This window comes from Haliotis cracherodii, unplaced genomic scaffold (assembly GCF_022045235.1).
Source record: "Haliotis cracherodii isolate W230 unplaced genomic scaffold, xgHalCrac1.p SCAF_5, whole genome shotgun sequence".
NCBI classification, from domain to species: Eukaryota; Metazoa; Mollusca; class Gastropoda; order Lepetellida; family Haliotidae; genus Haliotis; species Haliotis cracherodii.
The window spans coordinates 33,914,737-33,940,319 of NW_027266308.1; the positions used below are offsets into that span (position 1 = coordinate 33,914,737).

The window sequence follows — 25,583 nt, forward strand, 5'->3', positions numbered from 1 at the left end:
ACATGCTGAACAAAGCCTCCAACTGACAGTAATCATATCTAGACACACCACATGGAAAACGTTTCTCATTCATGTCAAAAACTATGTTACCTGTCAATTTCTTCTCCTTTTCTTGTCTACTTTATCCAATTAGAAAAAAGAAGAAGAATTAATTAAATTTGAAACAGCTTGGTCCTTGAGGTAGATTTTATTTCCCAAATAGTTCACTATGTAATGTCACTACATAGTTCTCTCTCAAAAACAGCTCCATCAACATAACATCACAATTCAATTCTCACAAGAAACAGTAAAACAGTCACGTCAACCTCAAATATCACTTTTCAATTCTCTCACGAACAGTTCTTATATCAACAATAGGATCACTGCCATAAACCTTGCATTTTGGCTGTCATCACACTATAACATTTTCAGATTTTCAACAGAAGTCCTCTTCACAGTCAACTATTCATAATCAGTTGTGAAAGTAATAGTATCTTGATGTCAAAAGGCTCTTGCACATGCACAAAGTGGGAAACCTCACTTCTTGCCAACAATCTGCTCTCTAGATGCAAATAATTGAGGATTGAGGTGGATGGGATTACTCCTGATGTAATCGAGGTAGTATTATTAGAATTATTACAATGATATCAAACTATTGTTTCAAAACTCCTGGGATTATCCTACCTCTATTACAATACTGCCAGTATATACCAGAGGGACAGGTGGATTCTGACATTTAGCAAATCGAAAACCTCTTCAAAAGCTGATAGACTAAAGATCAGGTAAACTGAATCACTTTAAAAGGACTAATGCTGAAGTTGTCAGGGACATATGCAAATATGTAATAAGGTTCCCTTGAAATACCATCATATTTGCATCCCATTCCCACTTGTGACGTCATCAGTGACCTCCAGATTATCATTGTGTTCACTGTCTATCTGGACTTATGTTTATAATCTATTAAGTTTATTCTAAATAGATTGTATAATATATTAAGTTTATTCCCTTCAGCAACCCATACTTGCTGTAAAAGGCGACTATGCTTGTCGTAAGATGTGACTAACGTGATCGGGTGGTCAGACTCGCTGACTTGGTTTAAGCATGTCATCGTATCCTAATTGCGTGGATCGATGCTCATGACAATCACTGGATTGTCTGGTCCAGACTCGATTACTTACAGACCATCGTCATATAGCTCGAATTTTGCCGAGTGCGGGGGTTAAACAATAAACATCATCATCTTGTTAAGTTAATTCAATATTTCATTTAATAAAGTTTACATAAATTTTGGCGAAATCATGTGTCCTTCAGATACTTACAACTTCTGTTTACCTGGTTTCATAGGGACTGCTTTACATCATCTGTGACTGCACCAACGTTATTCACAGCAACCAAGATCATATTACCGCTATTGACTCTTTGAAAATTGTTCCAGACGTAAAAAGTATCTGACAACATACCAAAGTGCTACCGCATAATCCTGGTTATGATTATTTTTCAAAAATTCTAAATATATATAGTTAAAACTGCAATTAATAACATGATATCCGAAAATATTATTCCTGGTAAAATGATAGTTTCAGTAACTATCTTTTCCCAATCACTGCATTCTTATCCTTTATATTATTGGGTATGTTTTAACCTAATAACCAGTACATTGGAAGAAAACAAGTGTACAGCTGATTTCTATTTCCAGCTTAGTTTACAAGACAATCTACACAGTAATTTTAATGTCAGCATATAACACAATGCCTAACCTTACAAAAAATACAATTGAAATGGTAAATCTTCATGTCTACTAATGTGTAAATTTTACATTTTCATTGACTAAATTTGTTATGTTATTCTTTGACCTGAAGTGTTACAATCTAGTTTTTTTACTAACAGAAAAGAAGTTTAATGAAACTGTAACCTTTACATAGGCTGACCCCTTTCTACAGTCTTCTTATTTGGTCGTCAAAATCTGGCTTACCTACGGTAACACTCTGACTTGGGTTATGATGGTGGTCAGTAAATAATCCAATTTGGACCAGACAAACCAGTCAGAGATATTATGATGGTCCTACAACATCCAAGTACGATGACATGTAATCAATCAAGTCACACAGTCTGACCACTCATTCCATTTAGTCTCCTCTCACAAGCATAGGTTGCTGGGGACAATGCTAACCCCAGACACACACAGGGGCTACAAATACATTGATAGAGCACCTGTAGAAAGCACTATCTCAAATTGGTTTGTTGTACTTTCCCAACTTTGTTGTAACTTTACTACACCATTGTCTAAGAAGAACACATCAATGCCAAGATAAAACATCAGAAGAAAATATGTCTACTGAATATTTCTAATACATTGTATGAATCAATCTGGAGGGATTCTGGAGCAGAAAGTGGAATCTCTTGCTTGTAATAACTCGCTAACTTTGAGACCGCCTCAGAGGTCTAGTGGTAGAATGTCTGCCTGGAGAGTGAAAGGTCCGGGGTTCTATCCTCGGCTCGGCATACCAAAAGACGTTAAAGATGGTACTTGTTGTTACCCTATCTGATAAATATGGATATCTGTTCCCTATGAAGAAACAGTGTAAGCCCTTGTGAGGTACTGTCGGCTTTCATTCATGATTGACAGATAATCTGTAATTACCAGGTTTGAGATGGTTATATATTTCTTGATCACATTGAGATAGAAAATGAAGAAATAAGAAGAGAGACTTCAATTAAATCAACATATTGTTAAAATGATTTAAATTTATCAATTTGTAATATCATGAAGAAAGGACATCATCCTGTCACTTTGATGCAGGAGTGGGATCAAATATCACTAGGACATGGGACTATTTGGACCTGGCTGAAAGTGTTTGTGTTCCAGGCATGGATCATTGCACACACTGTCAACAAGGTATATGCTGCCATGAGAAGTAGGACATTGCTGACCATATGGCCTAAAACAACATTCATCCACCCATTCACTTTAGGACAGTAACACTAGCTTTAAAAAAAAAAAAGAGAAAAAAAAAGAGGCTGCATCCAAATGCAACAGTATCTAAACCAACAAACGTTTTCAGAGAAAATTATTTTCATTTCCTATTTGGAAGATGAACTACTCCATGATGTCCCTTCTTAAACAGGCAGTAGCCTGCCTGGGATCTCAAATGGTCTCTGCTGGATTCCAATTGAGAGCCCTACAATCTGCCGTATATTCTTTAAGATTGATTGCCACAATTACCTGATTTAGGCTTGGCAAATATCATTACCCAGCATTCTCTTCCCTTGTAGATTTGACTCTACCAGGGCCAAGGCTTTCATTGTCTGGTTATATATGATGGACAGTAAGAGACTACTGCATTAGTAGGGTTAAAACACTACAGTACATCAGGATTTGTCTCCATAAGGAACAATTCATCATCTTTAATTGTATTTTTTACTCTAAAGCTCATTTTCTAAGACACAAATTATTGTTCTTTTATTCATCCAATGTTTTTTTTGTGGTGCTGGATCCATCAGAGAGGAGTTATTAAAGACATAAAATGTCTCTGACTGCTGTAACAACATGATGGAAGTGAAAAAGAAATTGATAAAAGGAAAGAGAAGATTGTCCAGTGGAGCTGTCTTGTTCAGAAAATATTTGAAGTCATTGCAAAATATCAAGTTATTATAATAATATTTGACTGCAGTCGGTGGATGGTGTAAAGACTGCGAGTTTCTACTCACATTGGATAATATTCCACCCTGGCTCGTCAGCGTCATACAAGCAAGCACAATTTGGAAAAGGTCATTATTGTTCATCCCATTTGTGAAATCCACATAAAAAGCATGATGATGACAGAGCAACCTTCTGAGTCTTGATATACAAATTTTCTTATGTGTAATGGGAGACACAACACTGCACAATAAGTTGTGTCTAAGGCCGCTGGGTCCCCAATAAATATATTTTCCTGATCCATTTCATAATGATTGTCAATGTCTGTCATAGCTAGATTTGCTGATGTGTCAGGACAGAATACCATTACAAGAAGCAGAAAAAAACCTCTGTACAAGCTACATGAATGTTAATCATTGTTAATCCGATGTGACACAGAGGACAGCAAGTCCATCTCAGAAACATTCCTGGCAGAAGAAATCAAGATGAATAGATGCTAGAGATGTCTGGAATCAGGGGAACCTGTGACCACATTAGTCCTACATATTCAATAATTGCTCCAGCTGTCGTGGAGAAGTTGAAAATGTAATGGTTTATGATGACAGATGATAGAAGATGGTATGCCCTTCGTACTCCAAACTAACACAGATATGAGGTGCATCAGAGTTTATACCAGGTATTTCTCTAGACATAGACTCATTATCCTTCTGTATTGATCACATCCAAATCTAATAAGCTCATCAATGATATAACACCTCAAAATTGAACCCATATGTACCTCCGGACTTGTACATGATTCTTAATGATGCTCTTGACTGACACATGCTCTATTTTCGGTAAAAGTAGAATTCAATAAACATGAACCTGTCTCCAAGAATATGAGGATTAAATCCCAGTTTCCATGGCTGCAGTATTTATTTTATGTCCACAAATAAGAAAGGATTTTGTCCTGTTGTAATCAGAAAAATAACATTTTTATCAAAGCGATTCCCACATATTTTAATCTTTTTGAGAAAGCAAACTTGTGATTTATTTGTTTGTTTGTTTGTTGTTTAACACGGCACTCAGCAATATTCCAGTTCTGTGATGGAACAGGCGGCTAACGGGATCGGGTGGTCAGGCTTGGTGACTTGGTTGATGCATGTCATCATATCCCAATTTCATGGATTGATGCTCATATCTCATTCACAGGATTGTCTGGTCCAGATTTGATTATTTACATATTATCATATTACATAATTATTTTCATATAGCTGGAATATTGCTGAGTGCAGCGTTAAACAACAAATAAACAAACGATAACATATAAGGACACCCCTAAAAAAGCCTGAAATTCCACTAACCCTCAGGATACAACCACAAGATAAACTGACTTTGGCTAGCGGGCTAATGCATTATTTCTATCCTTAGCTGGTGTCCAAAAGGCATCAATCCATTCCATCAAGTTGCATGTTATAGCTGTAACATTGGTGATGCTGCGTAAAGAAGAACAATACTACACTCACTCCTAACACATTTTCCCCAATGGGCCCCGTACTACGAAGTGATCTTTGTGTAATGACTGTTGTAACACCCAGACTATACCATAAACATGTAGACAATTGTAGTGCTGATAAATGGGGGCCTAAGTCCCCATGTCCCATGTTCCCATTGGCTCTAATCCTAATAATGTGACTGACACAAGTCCTGTGTGGGAAACTCAAGAGGAGTTCCTCAAGCATTTATCAGGTCATCAGAAAACTAAGAACAAGTGTCTGTTTGTCCCACTTCATATTATTACAAATAAGACACACCAGTACAAGTCTCTATAAGTCTCAGTGAACACATACCATCAGACTGACAGCCAAGTACAAGTGTATGTAAGTCTCAGTGAACACATACCATCAGACTGACAGCCAAGTACAAGTGTATGTAAGTCTCAGTGAACACATGCCATCAGACTGACAGCCAAGTACAAGTGTATGTAAGTCCCATTGAACACATACCATCAGACTGACAGCCAAGTACAAGTGTCTGTAAGTCCCATTGAACACATACCATCAGACTGACAGCCAAGTACAAGTGTATGTAAGTCCCATTGAACACATACCATCAGACTGACAGCCAAGTACAAGTGTCTGTAAGTCCCATTGAACACATGCCATCAGACTGACAGCCAAGTACAAGTGTATGTAAGTCCCATTGAACACATACCATCAGACTGACAGCCAAGTACAAGTGTCTGTAAGTCCCATTGAACACATGCCATCAGACTGACAGCCAAGTACAAGTGTATGTAAGTATCAGTGAACACATACCATCAGACTGACAGCCAAGTACAAGTGTCTGTAAGTCCCACTGAACACATACCATCAGACTGACAGCCAAGTACAAGTGTCTGTAAGTCCCATTGAACACATACCATCAGACTGACAGCCAAGTACAAGTGTATGTAAGTATCAGTGAACACATGCCATCAGACCGACAGCCAAGTACAAGTGTCTGTAAGTCCCACTGAACACATACCATCAGACTGACAGCCAAGTACAAGTCTCTGTAAGTCCCACTGAACACATACCATCAGACTGACAGCCAAGTACAAGTTTCTGTAGGTCTCAGCCAAGTACAAGTTTCTGTAGGTCTCAGCCAAGTACAAGTTTCTGTAGGTCTCAGCCAAGTACAATTTTCTCTAGGTCTCAGCCAAGTACAAGTGTCTGTAAGTATCAGTGAACACATACCATCAGACCGACAGCCAAGTACAAGTGTCTGTAAGTCCCACTGAACACATACCATCAGACTGACAGCCAAGTACAAGTTTCTGTAGGTCTCAGCCAAGTACAAGTTTCTGTAGGTCTCAGCCAAGTACAAGTCTCTGTAAGTCCCATTGAACACATACCATTAGACTGACAGCCAAGTACAAGTGTCTGTAAGTCTCAGCCAAGTACAAGTCTCTGTAAGTCCCATTGAACACATGCCACCAAACTGACAGCCAAGTACAAGTGTCTGTAAGTCTCAATTAACACACCATCAAACAGGATAGAGCTGAGATTGGGACAGGAACAGAAGGAACAAGCACTTCAAAGTACTCTCATCTATTTTCTGACAACAGCAATGACAACACCATAAAAGCCAGACAGTGCATGTGTCAAGCTTGTTTGACAGATGTATTGAAACATATTTGTTCATTCACCAACTCTGTCCATCCTCACATCAAGAATGGGTTCCACATACGTGCTGCTATGCACAACTGATGTTGTCCAACTTAAAACATTTTATGGAAGTCATTGATTGTTGGACATCGAAAAGTCTGACATTTATATCTGACCAGCATTGTTGATCTACTCATTATATTGCGGCAGCAGATGAGATATTGATATGGAAAAATGGTAATTTGAATTTATTCATTCACTAAAACAAAATCATTTCGGAGTGATTCGTTGCAGACAGAATCCATGCAAATTAGTGAAACAAAGCCTCATGGGAAATTTCTCCATCTGACGGATGATGCAATCATGACCAGTATTGATGCTTCTAACATGAATTATATATGTCAACATCTATTCTGGCATTCCTGACTCAAATGAAAGGCTTCTTCCCTTTCTGCCTGAACTTATAGTTATAGTTTGGGATTATAAGCCAGAGAGAAAAAATGGAGAAAAAAGTAATCTTACTCAGGCATGATGAGCAAACCCAACACACACAAAATTATCTAAAACACTACATTTATTGCTGCTCTGAAGGGTATATAACTATGATGTAATGAATACACAATTAAGTGCACAGTTTCATACTAAAAAAAGGATACTGCGAGCAGAAACTTCCAGAGTCCAATTGTGTCATGTCAGAAAGTTGAAGTCTTGCCAATTATTAAAAAATAAATAAAAAATGAGCATATCTTAATTTCATCTCTTTTTACTTAATTTTGATTTGGAAAGACTTACTGCAAAGTTTAACACCGCAGTGCTGATTGTAACTTATAGTCCTTCAAGCCTAACCGACAAATTAGCCAACTTGCCTTACAAGATATTATTAGGTGAAATTCAGTGATTGTAAATACAGCCATCATCAGCAGCATCTGATAACTGGGTAATCCCTTCAGTCTACTTGGCCATCAAAGAAGACGGTATGGTTCTGGTGGTGTTTGGAAAACCATGAAATGACGTCAAAGTCTGACCACCATCAGATAAGCAATGGTGATTTGGACAAATTGGACATTTCTCTAATTGCTTGTAGTCTATCACCATTGTTATCAACTTCAGCTTACAGAAACGCTACATATATGCATCTGATTGCTATTTCATGAAATCTGACCTGATTCCAGCAGTCTTGGAGAAAGACAACAACTTCCAATCAAATATGTTACACTGTCATTATTGGTAAACGTGTTCATCACAATTGTAACTGCACATTTGATTTCATACCATTATATCAAATATCAAAGGAAATTACTGATTCATTTGTCTTTTCCAACAATAAAATGAAATTCATACCAAAAAAGACAAGTGTATCAGTACTACTGATCACCTAATACCTTAAATGTTATAAGGATGTGTAAGTTCAGTCGTCCATTGGATGCTAAGGAATTATTCCATTGATATACCTGGAATATACTTTGTAAAACCAAACTATACGTAACTGTACTTAAGGCCTATACTGAAAAAAGAATGAGAAAAAGAGTCCTCTTTCACAGCTCATTTCAGTCATTTGAAATATGGCAAACCGTTAAACCTTGAATAAATGCCGGGTCTTATGACTGTCTGCCTTGAATAAATGTCGAATGTGCATGCTACACTGACATTTTTGGAAGAGTGAAAATACAATGAATGCTAACAATTAAAGTCTGAAAGGGTCCATACTGTATACCGTATCAGTGTGAGGTACAGAAGGTGAGAACCAAACATGGAAATGTCTTCCGTATATTTCTACCAGAAAACCTTTTGCAAGCTTTACAAAGGCCTTGAATGGTGGAACCCTGATCAAAGATTTTTGAGAGAGTTGTTTGATGTTCCTTGAAACCTTCATAGAAAGGGCATGCTAGATGCCACCTCAAAAGTTGAAGTCATCCCTCTTGTCTTTTGTCTTTTGGATAACTTTTGTCACTCTGAATTTTTATGCATAGATCGAAATATTAAACAGATAAGGTGGTTTCTAGCTCAGTTGGATAAATCCGTGGAAGTGAACTGGCTATATGATCATTATTGAACAATTTGAGATCATCGATATACTTTAAGCTTATGTTAAAACTTCTTGGCCAAATTCCCTTGTTTTGATTTTGCCAATCTGAGCAGAAATTTCAACTTGCATACATATCAGGAAGGTGGGTACACAATTGGTGCCCATTGGGATGCTTACTGTCTTACATAATGTCCTATGCCCAAATTTCACACAGAAGAATAACACAAGCATAGGAATATAGTGCTGACAAATCAGGATAATAACCTAACATTGACCTAACTCATTGTGGCACATAAAGGACTCAATTCTGCCACTGTGAGATGGCCACTGGGCCATCATTGTCCATGAACCCGAAAAGCAACAAGCCACCATGTTTCTAGACAACTTACAAAGTAGCAGTCCTTTCAGAACTTTGTTTGCTGATCTTTGAAACAATGTTTTGCAAGTCTACAAAAGAATTGCAACACAAACATATTTCTTACAAGTCAATGCAACATTGAGAAATAACAAATGTTTCCAGCATGTGCTGATGTTTTGAAGAAATCTTTTTGATGAGAACATTCCATTAGTTTTAAGAACAGTACACTGATTACAAAACAATGAATGGCACAGCTTTCATAAGTTTTCAAGGAATCTGGATGGACTTATTTGGGTATCTCATATCCTGGCTCCAGATATTCGAAAAGATCTCAGCGCTATGACTATCGTAAATTTATGAGAGTCATGATAATTGTATCATTTTGAAAATCTAGAGACACATGTACAAGAGGCCGAAATGATCTATAAAAACAATTTAAGCCAACTATTTTGAGATCCAATGTATTTTTGACAATCCAATTAATATACACAGTGCCCAGGTGGAGAATTCAAAGAGGGTTTTCACAATGACAGACTCTAACCTTGTGTGTGAGGAATCAACAGAGGCATTGAGATTGAGAACTTCTTCTTGTTGCAATATCTCCACATTATTGACAATACCATTACAAGCATATCATTGATTCCAGTGAGGATAAGTACAATTGTGTGCCAGTTAATTGAGTAAATCAGAAACACACTATGAATGTCAAAGCACCAGCTGACATGTGATGTAAGAAGAGAATGAAAATAGCAGTCATTAAGGTGACAAGCTGGCATGAAACAGACATTGGTTGTAATTAACGAACCCAATTAAACCCTTTGTCATGCATTTGGTCTATACACAGCTAAAAATATCACAGAATCTAATTTTTATTAAATGCCTGTTATGATCCTGATATGATCCTAATTTCTGTCTTGCATTTTGGACTTCATCAATGTCAAATGTTGGTTGGTTGATTGGTTTGTTGTTTAACACTGCACTCAGCAATATTCCAGCTATATGACGGTGGTCTGCAAATATTCAAGTCTGGACCAGACAATCCAGTGATTGATGTCATGAGCATTGATCTACGCAATTGGGATCATGACATGCATCAACCAAGTCAGTGAGTCTGACCACCCGATCCAGTTAGTCTCCTCTTAGGACAAGCATAGTTGCCTTTTACAGCAAGTAGGAGGTTGCTAAAGACCTATTCTAACGGATCTTCACAGATCGAATCTACTTCAATTACATAGCTGTGGGTTGTATACAGATAGGTTCGTTTTATTTTCAGTATGATTCTTCATGTCATTTTTGTAGAAACCTATTTCTTTCTTGCTTTAGATTTCATACTTTGCTTTGGCATAGGGCCATATTGATTCTCTTACTAACATCTATTTTGACCCATCTGGACTTAAAGGATGAAACAAGAGAGTTGGTACTTGAGAACAGTCAGAGACTTTAACCCCTAGTACAATGATAAAAAACCCATTTGTTTCAGTCTAGTATGCCTGGGTAGTAATTGCAGGACTGAAGTGATTCACCAAAGTATCCTAAGTTCGCACATATTCTAAGCCAAAATATCAGTAATGTATCACAAGGCCAAGTAGCAATAAGAGAAAAACATCATGTCATTGTGCAGAAATGTTCCAACAGAAACATTATTCAATGATGACTGGGGCACTAGTCAGGTGTGAGGGGTTTAAAATGTCGTGACTCATGGACCACTTTTAAGCCATAAATAGCAGCTGTTGAATGAAATAGAAATGCTGAAACTCTATGGTGAACATAAAAATATAACTACTGTTATATTTGGGATAACACTTTCTTAGCATTGTGTATTCATAAAAATATAAACATTAAAATGTCAAATACCTTCAATTTCAATATGTCTGCACTATGAGGGAGAGTAAAATCAATACATGCCTATACTCTCAGTACTTTAGTGTGCTATCTTCTGTGACAATGGATGATAATGCTCAGACAATCAAGATCATCCATATCATTAATCTGAATTTATATGAGTTTTAGCTCTGATCCAATCAATCTCAGCTGAAATGACATCCCCATCTGACATTCAACAGTCAACTCACAGAAAAGAATGAATGATGTGTGGAACTTTGACACTGGAGCAATGCATCTCTCCTCTCTGTCAATGTTATTCCCCTCCGTAGTGTGTGAACCTGATACATGTTTAATAATATTGACACCAGCATCAAACACATAAACCCTATTTCAGCAACTATAGCAGCGATTAACAGTAAAAAAACCCAATCATAATCAATAACATTTTGAATGAATGAATTTTTCAATTATTCTGTCTTTAAATGTATTTGATGCTCCTTCCTGAGCCCCCCTATATAGGCTCTCTCCTAGACTCTATAGAAATCCAACTCAAGTCTAGAATGATTTGGCAAGTCTAGATTGCGTCAGCCTAAAATTAAGGACTGTTCTGGCTTCCTTAGGATATTTTACTTTTTTTATTTTGCAGATATATATTTTTAGATACGATAACTTTATTTCAGGGACTAAATGTCAGTCTACCCAACAAATGAATTGGCAAGCTTAGGATAAAACTAACTAAATAAATCTAACCTGCCATTATTTGTCATCTCTACACCTTAAATGAACAGAATATAAAACAGAAACATAAAATAACAGATAGAGCACATATCAGTATTCATGTCTATATCCTTGATAATCCAACAACTCTTTTCCTAGCAGCCTAAATATTTCCCTAAATATATCCTCTTCCAAACATTCAGAAGCACAACAGATTTTTAAGTTCATGAAAGAGATATTTTCTGTGCAGTAACAAAGTAACAATGAGATCATTAAGCATAAACTGCACAATTGAGCACACAATCTTTCAATAATATAGTGGGCAGATTGCTAAATGTGTGCAGATAAAAAAAACCTTTTCCGGTTCTATTTCTCCAGGACCCACGTATGACAACAGTCAGAGATCATATGGCATGAGTGCAGTTATCTCTGCCGTCTGATGGAAGGGGGGAATGTTGTTACATGGTGCATGCAGTTGTCCAGCTGTATTACAACAGCCTCTAAATAATCAACACTTAAACAGGCAAATCTGTGGTTCCTACCAAATGATATATGTTCTGACCAAATGATCCCATTAGGGTATGATGACACATACATTAGATAGTGAGTGAGTGGTTTTACGCCGCTTTTAGCAATATTCCAGCAATATCACTGCCGGGGTACACCAGAAATGGGCTTCACACATTGTACCAATGTTGGGAATCGAACCCGGGTCTTCTGTGTGACAGGCGAACGCTTTAACCACTAGCCTACCCGACCGCCCCCAATATCAGATAGACCACAGACAACAAACTATCCTCATCAGCCAGCTCTTATGGTTAGCATGGGGTGCTGTGGTCTGTTCCACAAAGTGGTTCTAGCTCTAAGGTGATCGTAACTCCCATACTTTAATATAGACTTAGGACTGTCTTATCTCTACGATTGCTTTGTAGAGCGGGGACCTGTATCATTAGATCAAAACAAAAGACTTACTTCTTCCAAGGCAGCACACAGAGTCCACAGCATTTCTCCAGGCCCTCCAGGTTCTTCTCTGCATCCCTCATGTCCTGGTTGATCTGGTCCATGCCCTCTTCAATACGATCAAGTTGCTCTGAAACACACAAACAGTTTGTGAACAGCAGAAACACTTCCTCAACCCATTCCTCCAAGCAATCCTAGGACTTATGTATTTAATGTAGTATTTGTTGTATACAACCAAAGATGGCTGTTGGATGCGGTAAATGTGTATAGTAAAGGTCAACTGCAACAGTTTCAAATCGCACTCATCAAATTAGAAAATAGTTATATATACTAACAGTATCTTATTCATTGAAACATTTAACATTTACAGCAAAACAATCAAAAATAAATGTTGCAACAATTTATTGAGTAAGTGAATGTTGTTTTGTGCTGCTGTCAGCATTTTTTCAGCAACATATCAAGGTGGCCTGTACAGAAAAAAGTTTTGGCCAAGCAAGCCAGTGGTTGATAGCATGAGCACCAGCTACATCACACACAATAAATACCTAAACTTAATTTTTGTCAGCTCTTATGACAAATATGGGGTACATGAGACATGTTTTCCCCTTGAAACTCAAAGACTTGGACATTTGTTAATGCACATTACATGTATACATGCCTTACTTGAGATGCAGAAACAACATGCCCTCTGCATTCAGTACCATTAGAGACCACAAATTAGAGATACCTTCAACTCCAGACCGACCAGCACTGTATCATTATGTTGGATTGGTATACATGCTTTACTCATCTGTCAGAGGGATTATTTTACTGTTACATCACCTGATGTAATTAAACCTTTTTTTTTCTATCATATCATGGCCATGGAAATGTTCACTAAACTTGAATGACAAACTTTTTTATGAACTTCACATACACCGACAAGTAGATACGGTTCAAAACTTTCAATGTCCATCAAATAATATCAAGCAGTGTTTCTAATACTTTTTCAGCTGTTTGATTGAAGGAGACATGATTTCACTTCATGACAACATAGGGATTCTGGGTGAGAGGCCACTAAATGGATTGCGTGGTCAGTCTCAGAATTTAGTTGATAGCATGTTGCCATCACACAGCTGGAATATTCCTGAGTGCGGCGCTAAACAACAAACCAACCAACTTGACAAAATATATCTGGATTTCATGTCTGAAAGATGGTCACAAAACGGTGGTCAAACTTATTATGCAAATAAGCAATCATTTATTAAACAATATACCCTGAGGAAGAATACTGATGATCTAGTTATTTTGCTTATTTTGTTTGTTGACAAACAAACAAGAACACACAATAAAATGCAGTTAAACATTTAGTTGTTGCAGAGTGAAGTACTTTAACCTTGGTGCCTTTGTCTTTGACCATGCATAAACTGAATTATAAGTAAAACACCACTTGGCAATATGGAACTTCTTTTTTTGCCCATCATTTACCTTCATGATACAACAATTTCACAAAAAACGTGTCGCCAGCGGGATTTGAACCCTTGAAAACTGCATCGAAGGCTTACGAATGGAGTCTTCTGCCACAGCGACATGGGAGAAATTGTATGAAATTAAAAACTAAATATTTACTTACATCAGGACTAATTGTTTATCCATCTATGCAAAGCGAAATATGTGTTTTATGCAGTTTTTATACAGTATGTTAGATAGAAAAGAAAGATAGATCATCAGGGCTATATTTGCTCATAATGGGCTCATCAACATGGGCAAGTAATGTTTAGGTGATTGATGAAGGTGCTCGAGTTGGTCCAAAATGAATGGTATACATGCCCTGGGACACATATTTCATAGCTTGAGTCGGCAAAGTGCAAGGTGCACGTGAGAAAGGCTCGGGAAACATATTTCACATGTATCAAGCAAGGGCAACTCACACAGTGTTCTCACAGATAAACATAAAGTTCCTGAATACCTTTCAAATAACCTTCAAGAAAACCATGTCTCTTTAAGCATTGGAGGTGCTATATGTGTTGGACATGGTTAAAACGGGTGAGAGAACTAGAACCATGGTGTCTAATCGTTGAAATGGTAAGTGAAAGTCCAACTTAGAGTCTTCTCCACATGGTATTTATCAGAGCTAAATCACCCTTCTTTACTGTCGTTAAAAACCTAGATATCCATGCATTTTGAAAACAATCACTCATGAACATCTCAATTTAATCTTGGTCTGTAGCGACAATGCAAGTAAATTTCAAATTAACTGCCATTACCTTGTTTTAGCATGTTTACACAGCCATCAACCTACATTGTTTACACACACAACTTCATTTCTATGCCAGGAATGCTTACACAGATACATGAACGATAAATGTTGCACAGCAAACAATGGTTCAGTCAATGGTGACATTACATTAAGGCGTCAGGACATATGCTATAGTAAAGCTGGCACGAGATGCTGACAAGTAGCAACCATAATCCCCGACAGAGACATATTGTTTTGGCAACGCCCACAAACGGTCAGTAATACATGCATCAATGTACACACAGTCCCTACACTATAACACCTCCACAATAGAGAGACGACACAAAGTTATGTCTATCGTGCTTCTGTGTGGGGGAAAATGTTTAATGTGGCACTGCAAATACTTTTGTCGATCTCATTTCAGAAGCCTTGATGGACACAACAGGGCCCAAGGTCGGGTTAGTCAATACATGACAGCCTCCATGTTGTAGTTGATAGAGAGTCTGCCTGGAGAGCAAAAGGTTGTTGGTTCAATCCCCTGGCTGAGTCACACAAAAAGATGTTAAAAAATGGTACTCTGCAATAAGGGGTTAAAAGGAAGACAGGCCAGCCTGGAGTTAGTAAAACTGGTCTGTAATGGGCATCCATGTTTGCTTGTTTGTTGTTTAACGCCGCATTCAGCAATATTCCAGCTATATGACAGCGGTCTGTAAATAATCGAGTATGGACCAGACAATCCAGTGATTGATATCATGAGCATCGACCCATGCAGTAGGGATACGATGACATGCATTAACCAAGTCAGCGAGCCTGACCACCTGATCCCGTTAGTCGCCTCTTACAGCAAGCATGGGTTGTTATAGACCTATTCCATCCCGGATGTTCACGGGTTGGGTATCGATGTTCAAATGCAGCATGGTAGTTTTGGAGGATTTTAGAACTAACAGCTTTTTTAGGATTCACAAATAGAATTCATGACTAGTTAACAAGAAAACATTCCTTGTTTACCTTATACATAGCTATGTCTAGACCTCAGCCTCCACTACAATAGAAGTGGGCTTACTCTGGTTATTAAGCCAAAGACGTTGGCACTTTTGTCTAGAATGAAAATAGAAAGACTTCTCAAAAGCTATTTTCAGAAATCATGATTTTGGAACTTCTTACAAGTCCAAGCAATAAAGTTAAGTGGGGCTTGATGTGATGCTACAAGTTTAATGAAATGAAAATACAATGCTTATATTGAAAGGAAATCCCTCGAACTACAATCACAGCCACACAAAACACCAGTGACACAGCCAATGGAAATGTAACCCTATCAATATTATATGAGGACATACAATTCCAGAGTATGATCAACCATGTTATTGTTCCTCTCAAAAAAGAGAACTTTAGATGGACAAGATTTCTAAGCTATTTGTACACACTAACAAAGTGTGATGATTTAAAATAGAAATTGTGTTTGGTTGAGGAATTCTATATTCATGCTCATTGACCATAAACAGGAAATCAGTTCAAATATTCTAGATTATCACACTCCAAGAAATAAATCAGGCCATGTTCCTTGCAGTAATTACTGTCAACAGTTCAGCATAGAGAAAACAACTAATATGTCAGGGTGCATACATAACAGCAGTCTTGGAACTCTGATCAAAAGAAAACAGTAAAACTCCTCTTGGGTCTTGAATCAATCAAAGAGTATTGTGTAGACACAAATGTTGGGTAGTGTCACTTTGCGATTTTAGCTCAAAGATGACTTTTGAAACATGACCATCAACAATAACTAAATGAAAAATTACTCACAGGACAAATTGTACTGTTTATGATATGTGCAATAATTTATAAGCTGTATTTCTGTTTGTTGTTTTACACCCCACTGAGCAATATTCAAGGTATATGAGAGCTACTTGTAAATAATCGAGTCTGGACAAGATAATCCAGTGATCGATATTGTGAGCAGCGACCCATGGATTCAGAGTTGACAAGCCATAAAACAAGTCACTGAATCTGTTGCCTCTTGCAACCAGCATAGGTTGCTGGGGACCTATTTGAGCCCAGAATCAAGTGGTCACACACTGATTTCAGCAATATGGCAGACATCATGACAGGAGACACAGTTATTTCACATTTTCAAAAACAATCCAAGGATTTTAAGTAATGAGCCAATGTCTTCATAGCAAGGCTATCCTAATAACCCACTGGGATGAGAGGTTTACTGGGCAAAGGGAAATGCCAACTGTACATATTTGAATTATGAAAAGCCTGAACAATATATAATCCATACTGACCAGTGTGGGACAGCTAGTGTTGAAAAGATCTGACCCTCTAGAAATTGCAGCTGGCCTGGCCTGAGGCCAAAGGACCAGCAGTCACATCAACCCTGGAAACCTGTGGTAATGTGTGCATTTTTTCAAAGGTCACAGAACAACAAATTAAGGATGAGATATACTTTATAGACGAAAGCTTTGTGGACTACAGTCTTTTTTTTCTGGGAGGTTGAAGTAAATAAAACCTTTTTTTAACCAGGACATTTCACACATGAATTCTTATCCATCCAACAGAAACAAGCAACTCTAAACCTCCATCACTTTGAAAAACATGTACTGTAATGGAACCTTTTTTACGAAAAGGGTCTTGAGACTTGTGGTCTTTTGAAAGAGGCATTCCTTGACCAGAGTTCAGAGTATTTCACAAAATACCCACTCATGCAGAAATAAGATAAGTCACAAAGGGTCGGAGCAAACAGGACATGAACATCAAAAATACCTTGTAACAAAGCAAGAAGGTATAAGCAAGTAAGGTAACAGCAAGTGATAATTTCCAAACTTAGATTTTATTTCCAGCCTGTAAAATCAATACACATACTGATAGTGTTGTGTATTTCTTCCAGTCTGTGCTGCAAGCTTATCCTTTCATCCCGCTGATACTGACGTCATTCTATGTCAGTCATCAGGACAAACACTGGACTGACAAGCTGGAATCTTTGGTATCATTTATGCTATTGCTGTTGACAATGCCATAAACTAATTTTTAGGCTATATTGAAGTAATATAGCCAGGGACAATGGATATTTGTGGAGTTGGTGGGATTATAACATTGAACCTAGGGGAAGACACAGATCTGTGCGGGGGAGGCCCACAGATGCTTGTGGGTTGCTCTGGCAACAGATGGTCATCACGTAGTCAGTGACATTTTCACTGATTTTACAATGTTATTATCATGTCTTCATTCTGTCATGAACAATTCCAACCCATATTATTGTGTCAGTTGTTTTTATCTGAGACAAGACTTCTGAATTATTTATTGGCTAGACATCTTATAGAATTCTGCAGAAGATATATATATGTTGTTTTTCTAGACTTTTATATATCTTATGAAAAAAAATTACAATATATGTATAACTTTCTTTAGATCATCTTCAATATTCATTGATCATTTCCCAGGTAACCTGAAAGACAGTAAGTCAATAACCTATCAAATCAAAATTATTCTTTCAAAAAGCTACTGTTGAAAGCAAAAATGGTAATGACAGTATTGCTGGGGTCTTCAATTCAAACTTTTAGCTTCAAATGGTGAAAATATCAAACCTGCAGTCACCAATTCAGGTGAGCTAACAGCTTGCTAAACATTCCTTAAACTCACTTCGTTGCTCTCATTAAATAGCATGTTGTAAGATTACATCATTGTTTTCTATTTATCAACTCAAGATCACACTTTCTTCCTAAAACATGACAGTTGAACACAAGCATTTTTAATAAACATTTACTCAAGACTTCCAAAATAATCTCTCATCACGTTCCCGTTACACTCTCCTGAAACACAGTACAGAAACAATCTTTCAGAGGCCATGTCTTAATCGATTCATGGGTACTTGGTGCAAGGAAACTAAACACTATTCTATATGCCCTGTTGTGGAAGAAGGTCCCAGCTGACATAGAACACAAATCCCATTGTGAAAGCCCATTGTGAGACTGCCATGCACACACACACACTTAAAGTTGCATGGGTATCCTTCACTCACACTCTCTTACCAACGTTTACCATTAAAGACATTAAGAACACTTGTGTTTGATCTGCATGTATAACCCTTTGATGTCCTACCTAATCTATATGGCCGATATGTACCATATAACATGTCTACCAATGACATAACTAGTCTGGACAGGCACGCACACTGTGATGTTACTGCTTGATCAGCTCTGACTGCATGCAATAACTGCCAATAGAATCACATCAGTTGCACCTTGTATACAATCGAACAATGGTAGGTTGTTACAACAGAAGTGGTTCCAGCGCAATCTATTTCTGACCGCCACCACCTTTCTTTGAAACCTTGACAGCACAGAGACAGTATTGGAAAAGACTATTCCCCAAGAGTCCTGTAAAACTAGATCTGATTTGACTTCATGTGAGCCCTAATGTTTATTTTGCCAGTATTGGATTTCAATCAGGAGTATGTTAGGGCATGTATCTCCTACTAAGAGCTTCACCTACTGCTGTATTAGGTGACATTATGTCACCCACAGTTCCTTGTCTCCACTTTTAGGTTCACTGGAGGGATGGTGCTCTCATGCATAACTAACTTATTGGAAACATTAACACATGACATTGATATTTGCTGCTGCTGACGGTGAGAGTACAAAGCAGTCAGCTCTACATGATAACAGCAATCCTCAATGACACGATACTGCAAGATAGTCAACACATGGCTAATGTAATCAGAATTCCATTGTCATATGAACTTCTGTAGATCACACCACAGTTCTAGGAGCAAGGCGGTGAATATTTAATGCTGCAGTCAGCAGTATTTCAGTTATACTGCAGTGGCCTGTCAATAATTGGTCCAGGAAATCCAATGGTTGACTGCATGAGCATCATCATCCTGGTCCAACATCGTAACCAACCAATCATTGGGTACTGGGGACCGCACTTCAGACCCTGAATCCATATGGGGCCATATCCCTTGGATCCAAAGTTTCAGTATTATGACAGACTGATTTATTCATATGTATTATATATACAGAATTTGAAGATGTGGACTAGCTTTCCTCTAACTATTTTATTGCTGAGACACTCATTGGAGCAAGTAAGCATCATGGCAAGACAGTTTTCAGAATAATCTAAACCATGTCAACACTTGAGAGTAATGGAGAAAATGGACAGTGATACCAATAATGAATTAATGTCAAGCCAAAAAACCCATAAATGAACCATAATTTTTATATCAACATGCTTTTATTATTATGACATCATCAGCTATATTAAAGTGACCAGAAATAATCAAGCCTATCCCATCAGAAACAGGTCTAATGTGACACACAATATGTTACCACCTGATCCTCACAAGTCAGCTCTTTACGACATGTGGAGGGAACTGGGGTCCCATTCTGCCTCATATACTATTGGGGCTATTGCTCAGGGCAGTTAATATGCAATGAAATATTACCATAAAGCACTTCAATCAAATTGTTCTCATTGAAAAATAATAATCATAAACTATGAAAATATATATGATTGTTCTATTATTTTTTTCAATATGTAGTTTATTTCACACTGACAGTCTGCCAATTATCAGCTCCAGTGCTGAGCAACTGCCAGAAGCCATACTTCATTGTGTATGCAGTGAACATGCCTGCTTCTGTCAGTCGAAGTAGAGACAGCTATGCTGCCATTTTACAAAGCAATGCTTGCTTCATATTCAATAGTAATAGGTCATTCTCTTGGAGATCAATAATGTAGATTCATAATTGCTGTGGTTGCTGTTCACTGCTCTCTCTGAATGAAAGGAACACTGCACTGTGTCACCTCTGTGAAAATTACAATCCAAACATTTCAAACAAAGAATCTTTGCACAGCAGTATGTCATCAGAAAACTTTTATAAAATCATTATCAACTTAACGCACAAGAATTACGTCATACCCAACGGGCATGTTCTCCTTGCAACAACATCTCAAGCTGGAATGAATCTAATTAGTCATGACGTTTCATAGAAAAAAAAACACATACATTTTCTCTTTACTCATTGTCTCGTTTTGTATATTTGGTGCAAATATTATATTCCAAACAAAATCTTCAATTTCAATAATTGTCTGTTTCTTGCATGACACAGGTTGCAGTGAGTTGATTTGAATCTTTGAAGGTTTATTTTTGGCTCTGAGAAATAAAAAAGAGAAGGTGTAAATTGCACTTGAATAAAATCAATACCAACAGTAGTCATGAATGACTCCATAGTGAGCTCGATAGACCCTGTATTTTATCACAGTTTGTTGGCACAATGCATCTTCCTATAATTGGGAGATTGTGTCAGTTCTCAATTTCATTTTCTCCAACAAAAGTTGCTTGCCACTTTACAGGCATGGTTATGTAACTTTGGGATACAGAATGAACTATGTGAAAGACTGCATGCACAGTTTCAGTGGGTTGGGCTTAATGCTGCTTTAAAACTAGTATTTGAATTATAGAAACGTTTCACAACATATGGTTAAAATGTTCATCTGTAAGAAAAAATCTTAATTTCTCTATGTTATTGGGCAAATTTTTTAGCAAATCGATAAAAACATCCACATTTCCGTACATTTCATTGATGACATCTTACATCGCTATGACATCATGCAATAAACTTGCAATGCAGTGATGTCATAATTTAAACAATGTTGTGCAGTTACTCTCATTCACTTTTGCCATAAGCAGTATTGTGAGCTGTCATAAAATGGGACCTAATTTGCTTTTAGTGGGGTGTATTAGGACGTAAGTTGGTCAATTTCACTTTTACTCTGAGGTTCTCTGCTTATCACTTCATATTGTTGATAAACTCAGATATCAAGTTATCAAAAGCACTGCAGTTTGCTACACAGGATTGCATCCCTTAGCAGTGCCAGGATCAGCTGAAATCCTAGCCTTGTTCGTTCAACACCATGTAATACCTGTTACCAATCTGCTATATGTCTACAACCTGTGTTACTAAAGTGAGATTTCCTCCCAAATTAAACTGACACATCATACATAGTTTGAAATACTGTTCCAACTTGAATTATACTTTTAGGCAAAACTGATAACACAGTGAGTTTTTGACCTGTAGGTCTGAGTGAGTGAGTGAGTGAGGTTTAATGCCGCTTTTAACAGTATTCCAGTTCTATCACAGCTTGTTAGCTTAATGTGGGAGGAAAGCCCGAAGTGATGCAGGTCTGAGGTTTACCACTTCGGTGAAACCCACAAGCACCGGTATGGTGCTGACAAACCTAGAAAAATAATCGGGGCGAACTGGGATTCAAACCCACAATCATAGGTTTCTGACGTGAACAAGGGACGTAACTCTGCACAGCGAATTGTAGCACCTTAGACAACTGGGCCACCTGTGCCCCCAGGTTGGAAGTAAAGTGTGAATTTGGTGTGGTAGTTTACAAGTGCGCCTTCTGCAAGAAAATGCACACTGACCCCTTTCTTTCTTTACTTGGACAATTGGACAAAGATTTTAGAAATACCTATCTTCGAACAATCTTAATACTCCTAATAAAATCAGCGGACATCCTTAAGTGCTGTTATAAGGTGAAGTTACGAAACAGGAACACTTAATTCGGACAAGTGGCTAAAGTCATGGAACGATAGGAACCTCAACCTCAGGTGGGGCAGAACATGCTTACCCCATCTTGAACACCTGGTGTGATCACTTCAAATTTATATACATGATTCATGAATGTATAGATCTTAGGCCAGAGATACAACTGTGAATAACCCTCAACACCGACATTCTCAGCATCTTATTAAAAACATCACATCACATCACAACAACAACAACAATGGATAAGGAAGTGTTTACTGTTCAACTCCCTGCACTTATTTGTACAATCCCAAGATATAAACTACCATTACTTGATGTGCTATTCCAATTCTTCCTTTGACACATGTCAATGTTGATTAGGACACTACTGTGTCTAGCTAATTGCATATACATCTTCAAAACGTCCATTCCACAGCAGATCAGACTTCCAAGTGTCCATCTATATTGGATTATTTACCAGTGACCATTGTTAGCGATCATAAATTGGTGAACTGGGCTGGTGTCTAAGAATAGATCATATATCCCCCATGGAATAGAGAGCCTATATATCCAATTTGAAAACTAAAACAAGGTCTTGTTCTCTTACAATTGGTTTGTTTGTTGATTTGTTGTTTGACGCCACACTCAGCAATATTCCCGCTCAATGATGGCGGTTTCTAAGTAATCGAGCCTGGACCAGATAATCCAGTGATTGACATCATGAGCATCAATCCACGCCATTGGAATCAGTGGCATGCATCAGCCAATCCCTTCAGTAGCCTCTTACGACATACGTAGTCGCCTTTTACAGCAAGCATGGGTTGCTGAAGACCGATTCTAACCTGGATCTTTATCGGTCTGTTCTGTTATGAGCTTTGTAAGCATGCTAATTATTTTTTAAAAGTGTAGCGGGAGTCATTGTATTTTTTATTTATTTCATGATAGTTTTCATATGTAAACTACACGCTATCCAAAGAAAAACAGCCGTGTTAGGGGTGTGTGTGTGTGTTTGTGTGTGTTTCACATACTACATGCCTACAGTGAGTTTGGATGTTCCCACTCCAAAATGCAGTATGGAATTTATTCTTGTTATAACACTATCTTGTCATTGTACATCTGAACTCATGTTTGCAAGTACCGGGGTACATATTTTATTCAAAATTTCATTCAATATTCTTCACATTGATTTCTGCTGATCATGTGTGTGTGTGTGTGTGTGTGAACTGATCGGCAGATCATACCAACTCACCGTTATGTGTATCACCCACCATCAGATTATCGCTACTGAGACAGAGAATGGATACATATATCATAAATGCCATATTTTCATTCATCAAAAGTCATTTTTGTCTGCAGGAAGCCTCCAGAGTGACAGGTCAAATTGTACCATAAATAAAAAATATGTCTGAGGGGAAAGGGTGTGACGGATAAGGAGGGGGACGAAGAGAAATGCGTCCCTAAGCACTGTGTCTCTTCTTAGGTAGATCTCAAGGATTGCGAGGCTCATTGGGTCTATTGTCAGCTGTCGTCTTAATGTTTATCCTCAGCAAAGGATGCATAATGGTATATTCGTAATCTTTCAAATGTTAAAACTTGTCACCTGCAAGTATTTAGCTCATAACTGTGTTAGGGTCAGAAGTTAGCAATCAAACCCCCATTAGCTGTTATTCATGTTATACTAGTATCAGAAACTTACAGTACACCATACATTTATATCCTGCTGATTCAAGACCTTGTTGATTCAAGAAAAAGAACGCAAAATGTTGAAACTTAAGTCCAAGTCATAATCAAACTTACACTGAAAATATCTTTGGAGTATGCTTAAAAAGATTAAATCAATGAAGTGTCGATTTCTATTTTACATTCACATATTAAAGAAATCAATTTTTTTGTAAGCCATTTAGTCAATCCCATTTTCATACAACTGTTATCAGGCTGGTTATCATGGGTCGTCATTGCCGTTAAACATGTAGTTGTATTTGTGTCCGGCGCAACATAATTAAATATTTTGTACAATATTTGCCTTACAATGTCATGAATTTCACCATGATAATCGTGGATAATGTGGTCTTTTTCTCAATAAATCTTCAAATAAATGATACTGAGAAACTTCCAAGTTGTGTTGACCAATTTTCCTAACACTAATGTTTCCGGGTCACAGGAGCATGGAAGGTCAAACAGGTTCAGCAATATGCAAATTTTATCAGCAAAGCCACATTGTCATTCAATATGACTGATGGTCAATCAGTGATAGAAACTAAAAGTTTTAGTCCACTAGTCCTTATAATGATAACATGTAGGAAAACCCTTAAAAATTGCATATTTCCTTTCGTCCTTATATCTTAACTATTGGCGGGAATTATAGGACAAGTGCCAATTTCTAACGCTGTGAATGATAATATGCATGTAGAGTTTTTTTCTGTTTAATTTAATAGTTAAAGATGAATACTACAAACTCAACATGTTTTTTATTAACAAAAGATTAAATCAGAAGATTACTCCCCGTCCGTGACATTACATCCGGTGACCTTTGCACTTCGGAAACGTTGCTGTGAGCTTGTGTGATCTTTCTTTTCGGTATTTTATTCAGTAACATTAAACTGAAAATGAGAAAACAAACACTTGTGAATTTAGGAGATCATCAGCTTTCGCTAACAAACATATACGAAGGCAATGGAAACTTAACTGCTATTAAAACAGCAACGTGAGGTTGGAGTTGTGCGAAGTGCGCCATGTTGATTTTGATACACCGGCCAGTATTATGACACAGGATAAATCTGCTTGAATGTGGAATTTGTTAAACCAAAATACTTGAAAATTGATATGTAGACTATTTATAAGTAATTTATTGTATCCTGCATTATTCATGACATGAAAAATCTCATATTCTCATTTCAGCAACTGACATGTCATCAAAAGTACAGTTATATTTTGACTAATAATTTCAAGAAATTGTTAATAATTTACCATTGCATTGCTGTCTTTCAATAAAGAAATATGAACCTAGAGTCAGTTAAATGTAAGATATCAGAGATGTAATTTTTGAAATCAGTTACCAATGACAGTTTCCTAAAATGAAATGCCTTCCACCTTTCATGGAAGTAAGTCAGATGAGTCTGATGAGTTACAAAAATATTCATAAATCTTATGTCCGGTTTGGTCTTAACCTGTGTATGTTTGAAAATATCATGGTATTTGTTT

At 37.4% G+C, this 25,583-nt stretch overlaps 1 protein-coding gene across 8 annotated transcripts in view; it reads right to left on the bottom strand.

The window, feature by feature from the left end:
* The window catches only part of LOC139442030 (synaptosomal-associated protein 25-like), a 126,446-nt gene that overhangs the window by 24,416 nt on the left and 76,447 nt on the right, over positions 1–25,583 (bottom strand). For all 8 annotated transcript variants that reach the window (XM_071222791.1, XM_071222793.1, XM_071222792.1 and 5 more), the window contains one exon: positions 12,642–12,759. In XM_071222791.1, coding sequence (XP_071078892.1) covers positions 12,642–12,759 — 118 coding nt within the window. The remainder of the gene's footprint in view (positions 1–12,641; positions 12,760–25,583) is intronic.